Raw genomic sequence first — 7,500 nt, 5'->3', positions numbered from 1 at the left:
CATGCTAGCTATTTTTACTCACTTTGCAGGCATACACCTCAGGGTTGTATATTTGGTTATTTCACAACTGTTAGCATGCTAACATGTTACCATGCTAGCTATTTTTTCAGGTATTCGTCTTAGAGTCGTAGTTTTTGTTGACACTCTCTGGCTAATGTGCTATAACTGTTATACACCTCGCAGTCATTTAGGTTGTTATTTCATGCATGCTAACTGTTAGCATGCTAGGTATTTTTGCTAATTCCGCAGGCGTTACTTGTGTGTGTGTCAGACCTGGACGCCCCCAGGGAGCTGCAGACGGTGGAGCTGACAGACGAGAGCATCACCCTGGAGTGGAAGAACAGCCGAGCTCGGGTGGAGGACTACCGCATCAAGTACGGTCCTCTGTCTGGAGGCGAGCACAGGGAGGTTCTCTTCCCAGCTGGAGCCAAGGACTCCACTCAGGCCAAGATCTCTGGTACGTCTCCCTGTCACACACCTCTTCAATCATGGCTGACCAAACAGTGATTTAAAAAACAAAAAATGTTTTAGACATGCTAACTGTTAGCACGCTAACATGTTAGTTCATTTTTCCTCTGTTCAACTCAGTGTCATATAACTTGGTACTTGACACATGCTAACTATTAGCATGTGTCAAGTGCAAATTAACTTGGGACTAGACACATGCTAACTGTAAACATGCTAGCATGCTAACATGCTAATTTTTTTAGGTCATTCTTCCTCTGTTCACCTCAGTGTCATAACTTGTTACTTGACACATGCTAACTGTTAGCGTGCTAACATGTTCATTTTTGAAGCAATGATTTCCTCCGTTCACCTCAACATCATAAGATGGTAATTGATACATGCTAACTTTAAGCATGCTAATTTTTTGAGAAATGTTTTCGTCTGTTTAACTTAGTGTCATACAACTTGGTGCTTGACACATGCTAACTGTTAACACGCTAACATGTTTGGACGCTAATTTGTTAAAGGTAAATTTTTCTCTTTTCACCTCAGTGTCATATAACTGGGTACTTGACATATGCTAACTGTTAGCATGATAATGTTTTAAGGATTTTTTTTCCTCTGTTCACCTCAGTGTCATATAACTTGGTACTTGACACATGCTAACTGTTAGCATGCTAATTTTTTAAATAAATGTTTTCCTCTCCTCACCTCACTGTCATAACTTGGTACTTGACAAATGCTAACTGTTAGCATGCTAATTTTTTAAAGAAATGTTTTCCTCTCCTCACCTCAGTGTCATAACTTGGTACCTGACACATGCTAACTGTTAGCATGCTAATTTTTTAAAGCAATTTTTTCCTCTCCTCACCACAGTGTCATAACTTGGTACTTGACACATGCTAACTGTTTGCATGCAATTTTTTTAAAGAAATGTTTTCCTGTCCTCACCTCAGTGTCATAACTTGGTACTTGACACATGCTAACTGTTAGCATGTTAATCTTTTTAAGCAATTTTTTCCTCTCCTCACCACAGTGTCATAACTTGGTACTTGACACATGCTAACTGTTAGCATGCTAATTTTTTCAAGCAATTTTTTCCTCTCCTCACCACAGTGTCATAACATGGTACTGGACACATGCCAAATGTTAGCATGCTAATGTTTCAAAGCAATATTTTCCTCTCCTCACCTCAGTGTCATAACTTGGTACTTGACACATGCTAACTGTTAGCACGCTAAAATGTTAGCATGTTATTTTTAAGGCAATTTTTCCTTTGTTCACCTCAGTATCATATAACTTGGTACTTGACAAAGGCTAACTGTTTGCATGCAATTTTTTTAAAGAAATGTTTTCCTCTCCTCACCTCAGTGTCATAACATGGTACTGGACACATGCCAAATGTTAGCATGCTAATGTTTCAAAGCAATATTTTCCTCTCCTCACCTCAGTGTCATAACTTGGTACTTGGTAAAGAATCTGGGTATTATCTTCGACCCAACTCTCTCCTTTGAGGCACACATTAAAAGCGTTACTAAAACGGCCTTCTTTCATCTCCGTAACATCGCTAAAATTTGCTCCATTCTGTCCACTAAAGACGCTGAGATCATTATCCATGCGTTTGTTACGTCTCGCCTCGACTACTGTAACGTATTATTTTCGGGTCTCCCCATGTCTAGCATTAAAAGATTACAGTTGGTACAAAATGCGGCTGCTAGACTTTTGACAAGAACAAGAAAGTTTGATCACATTACGCCTGTACTGGCTCACCTGCACTGGCTTCCTGTGCACTTAAGATGTGACTTTAAGGTTTTACTACTTACGTATAAAATACTACACGGTCTAGCTCCATCCTATCTTGCCGATTGTATTGTACCATATGTCCCGGCAAGAAATCTGCGTTCAAAGGACTCCGGCTTATTAGTGATTCCCAAAGCCCAAAAAAAGTCTGCGGGCTATAGAGCGTTTTCCGTTCGGGCTCCAGTACTCTGGAATGCCCTCCCGGTAACAGTTCGAGATGCCACCTCAGTAGAAGCATTTAAGTCTCATCTTAAAACTCATTTGTATACTCTAGCCTTTAAATAGACTCCCTTTTTAGACCAGTTGATCTGCCGTTTCTTTTCTTTTTCTTCTATGTCCCACTCTCCCGTGTGGAGGGGGTCCGGTCCGATCCGGTGGCCATGTACTGCTTGCCTGTGTATCGGCTGGGGACATCTCTGCGCTGCTGGTCCGCCTACGCTTGGGATGGTTTCCTGCTGGCTCCGCTGTGAACGGGACTCTCGCTGCTGTGTCTTGGATCCTCTTTGGACTGGACTCTCGCGACTGTGTTGTATCCATTGTGGATTGAACTTTCACAGTATCATGTTGGACCCGCTCGACATCCATTGCTTTCCTCCTCTCCAAGGTTCTCATAGTCATCATTGTCACCGATGTCCCACTGGGTGTGAGTTTTCCTTGCCCTTATGTGGGCCTACCGAGGATGTCGTAGTGGTTTGTGCAGCCCTTTGAGACACTAGTGATTTAGGGCTATATAAGTAAACATTGATTGATGATTGATTGATACTTGACACATGCTAACTATTAGCACGCTAATATGTTAGCATGTTATTTTTTAAGGCAATTTTACCTCTGTTCACCTCAGTATCATACAAATTGGTACTTTACACATGCTAACTGTTAGCATGCACATTTTTTAAAGCAATTTTTTCCTCTCCTCACCACAGTGTCATAACATGGTACTGGACACATGCCAACTGTTAGCATGGTAATGTTTCAAAGCAATATTTTCCTCTCCTCACCTCAGTGTCATAACATGGTACTGGACACATGCCAACTGTTAGCATGCTAATGTTTCAAAGCAATATTTTCCTCTCCTCACCTCAGTGTCATAACTTGGTACTTGACACATGCTAACTGTTAGCACGCTAATATGTTAGCATGTTATTTTTTAAAGCAATTTTACCTCTGTTCACCTCAGTATCATACAAATTGGTACTTTACACATTCTAACTGTTAGCATGCACATTTTTTAAAGCAATGTTTTCCTCTCCTCACCTCAGTGTCATAACTTGGTACTTGACACATGCTAACTGTTAGCATGCTAATTTTTTAAAGCAATTTTTTCCTCTCCTCACCACAGTGTCATAACATGGTACTGGACACATGCCAACTGTTAGCATGCTAATGTTTTAAAGCAATATTTTCCTCTCCTCACCTCAGTGTCAAAACTTGGTACTTGACACATGCTAACTGTTAGCACGCTAACATGTTAGCATGTTATTTTTTAAGGCAATCTTTCTTCTTTTCACCTCAGTGTCATAACTTGGTACTTGACACATGCTAACTGTTAGCATGCTAATTTTTTAAAGCAATTTTTTCCTCTCCTCACCACAGTGTCATAACTTGGTACTTGACACATGCTAACTGTTAGCATGCTAATTTTTTCAAGCAAATTTTTCCTCTCCTCACCACAGTGTCATAACATGGTACTGGACACATGCCAACTGTTAGCATGCTAATGTTTTAAAGCAATATTTTCCTCTCCTCACCTCAGTGTCAAAACTTGGTACTTGACACATGCTAACTGTTAGCACGCTAACATGTTAGCATGTTATTTTTTAAGGCAATCTTTCTTCTTTTCACCTCAGTGTCATAACTTGGTACTTGACACATGCTAACTGTTAGCATGCTAATTTTTTAAAGCAATTTTTTCCTCTCCTCACCACAGTGTCATAACTTGGTACTTGACACATGCTAACTGTTAGCATGCTAATTTTTTCAAGCAAATTTTTCCTCTCCTCACCACAGTGTCATAACATGGTACTGGACACATGCCAACTGTTAGCATGCTAATGTTTTAAAGCAATATTTTCCTCTCCTCACCTCAGTGTCAAATCTTGGTACTTGACACATGCTAACTGTTAGCACGCTAACATGTTAGCATGTTATTTTTTAAGGCAATTTTTCCTCTGTTCACTTCAGTGTCATATAACATGGTACTTTACACCTGCTAACTGTTAGCATGCAAATTTTTTAAAGCAATTTTTTCCTCTCCTCACCTCAGTGTCATAACTTGGTACTTGACACATGCTAACTGTTAGCACGCTAACATGTTAGCATGCTACTTTTTAATGGAATTTTTCCTTTGTTCACCTCAGTGTCATATAACTTGGCACTTTACACATGCTAACTGTTTGCATGCTAACATGTTAGCATGCTATTTTTTAAGGCAATTTGTCCTCTGTTCACCTCAGTGTCATATGACTTGGTACTTGACACATGCTGATTGCTAACACGCTAACATTTTTAAAGCAATTTTTTCCTCTGTTCACCTCAGTGTCATAACTTGGTACTTGACACATGGTAACTGTTAGCCCGCTAATATGTTAGCATGCTACTTTTTTAATTTAATTTTTCCTTCGTTCCCCCCAGTGTCATATAACTTGATACTTTACACATGCTTACTGTTAGCATGCTAATGTTGTAAGGAATGTTTTCCTCTGTTCACCTCAGTGTCTTACAAATTGGTACTTGACACATGCTAACTGCTAACACGCTAGCATGCTAACATTTTCAAAGCTATTTTTTTCCTCTGTTCACCTCAGTGTCATATAAGTTGGTACTTGACACATACTAACTGTTAACACGCTAACATGCTAATTTTTTAAGGTAATTTTTCCCCTGTTCACCTCAGTGTCATGTAATTTGGTACTTGACACATGCTAATTGCTAACACGCTAACATTTTTAAAGCAATTTTATCCTCTGTTCACTTCAGTGTCATAACTTACTACTTGACACATGCTAACTGTTAGCATGCTAACATGTTAGCATGCTATTTTTTAAGGCAATTTTTCCTCTCATCACCTCAGTGTCATATAACTTGGTACTTGACACATGCTAACTGTTAGCATGCAAATTTTTTAAAGCAATTTTTTCCTCTCCTCACCACAGTGTCATAACTTGGTACTTGACACATGCTAACTGTTAGCACGCTAACATGTTAGCATGCTACTTTTTGATGTAAATGTTCCTTTCTTCACCTCAGTGTCATATAACTTGGTACTTTACACATGCTAACTGTTAGCATGCTAATGTTTTAAGGAATGTATTCCTCTGTTCATCTCAGTGTCTTACAAATTGGTACTTGACACATGCTAACTGCTAACACGCTAGCATGCTAACATTTTCAAAGCAATTTTTTTCATCTGTTCACCTCAGTGTCATATAACTTGTTACTTGACACATGCTAACTGTTAACACGCTAACATGCTAATTTTTTAAGGTAATTTTCCCTCTGTTCACCTCAGTGTCATGTAACTTGGTACTTGACATATGCTAACTGCTAACACGCTAACATTTTTAAAGCAATTTTTTCTTCTGTTCACCTCAGTGTCATAGCTTGGTAGTTGACACATGCTAACTGTTAGCACACTAACATGTTAGCATGCTACTTTTTAATATAAATTTTCCTTTGTTCACCTCAGTGTCATATAACTTTGTACTTTACACAAGCTAACTGTTAGCATGCTAATGTTTTAAGGAATGTTTTCCTCAGTTCACCTCAGTGTCTTACAAATTGGTACTTGACACATGCTAACTGCTAACATGCTAGCATGCTAACATTTTCAAAGCAATTTTTTCCTCTGTTCACCTCAGTGTCATATAACTTAGTACTTGACACATGCTAACTGTTAACACGCTAACATGCTTTTTTCTTAAGGTCATTTTTCCTCTTTTCCCCCTCAGTGTCATGTAACTTGGTACTTGACACATGCTAACTGTTAAAACGCTAACATTTTAGCATGCTAATTTTTTAAGGTAATTTTTCCTCTGTTCACCTCAGTGTCTTACATATTGGTACTTGACCCATGCTGACTGTTTACTCACTAGCATGCTGACATTTTTTTCCTCTGTTCACCTCAGCGTCATATAACTTGGTACTTGACCCATGCTAACTGTTACCACGCTAACATGTTAGCATGCGATTTTTTCAGGTAATTTTTCCTCTGTTAACCTCAGTGTCTTACATATTGCTACTTGACACATGCTAACTGCTAACACGCTAGCATGCGAACATTTTTAAAGCACTTTTTTCTTCTGTTCACGTCAGTGTCATATAACTTGGTACTTGACACATGCTAACTGTTAGCATGTTATTTTTTTAAAGCAATTTTTTCCTCTCCTCACCTCAGTGTCATAACTTGGTACTTGACACATGCTAACCGTTAGCACGCTAACATGTTAGCATGCTACTTTTTTATGTACTTTTTCCTTTGTTCACCTCAGTGTCATATAACTTGGTACTTTACACATGCTAACTGTTAGCATGCTAATTTTTTTAAAGCAATTTTTTCCTCTCCTCACCTCAGTGTCATAACTTGGTACTTGACACATGATAACTGTTAGCACGCTAACATGTTATCATGCTACTTTTTATGTACTTTTTCCTTTGTTCAGCTCAGTGTCATATAACTTGGTACTTGACACATGCTAACTATTAGCATGCTAATTTTTTTAGGCAATTTTTTCCTCTCCTCACCTCAGTGTCATAACTTGGTACTTGACACATGCTAACTGTTAGCACGCTAACATAATAGCATGCTATTTTTAAGGCAATTTTTCCTCTGTTCACCTCAGTGTCATATAACTTGGTACTTGACACATGCTAATTGCTAACACACTAACATTTTGAAAGCAATTTTTTCGTCTGTTCACCTCAGTGTCATATGACTTGGTACCTGACACATGCTGTTAGTATACACATTTTTTTTAAAGCAATTTTTTCTTCCCCTCACCTCAGTGTCATAACTTGGTACTTGACACATGCTAACCGTTAGCACGCTAACATGTTAGCATGCTACTTTTTTAATGTAATTTTTCCTTTGTTCACCTCAGTGTCATATAACTTGGTACTTGACACATGCTAACTGTTAGCACGCTAACATAATAGCATGCTATTTTTTAAGGCAATTTTTCCCTCTGTTCACCTCAGTGTCATATAACTTGGTACTTGACACATGCTAATTGCTAACACACTAACATTTTTGAAACA

At 38.7% G+C, this 7,500-nt stretch overlaps 1 protein-coding gene across 3 annotated transcripts in view; it reads left to right on the top strand.

The window, feature by feature from the left end:
* LOC133550997 (tenascin-like) overlaps positions 1 to 7,500 on the top strand; it is a 274,146-nt gene that overhangs the window by 202,358 nt on the left and 64,288 nt on the right. For all 3 annotated transcript variants that reach the window (XM_061897231.1, XM_061897222.1, XM_061897238.1), the window contains exon 9: positions 272 to 457. In XM_061897231.1, the coding sequence (XP_061753215.1) occupies positions 272 to 457 (186 nt within the window). The remainder of the gene's footprint in view (positions 1 to 271; positions 458 to 7,500) is intronic.

This window comes from Nerophis ophidion, linkage group LG01 (genome assembly GCF_033978795.1).
Source record: "Nerophis ophidion isolate RoL-2023_Sa linkage group LG01, RoL_Noph_v1.0, whole genome shotgun sequence".
Taxonomy (NCBI): domain Eukaryota; kingdom Metazoa; phylum Chordata; class Actinopteri; order Syngnathiformes; family Syngnathidae; genus Nerophis; species Nerophis ophidion.
The sequence above is the reverse complement of the archived record's forward strand: the minus strand, read 5'-3'. Positions and strand labels throughout refer to the sequence as shown.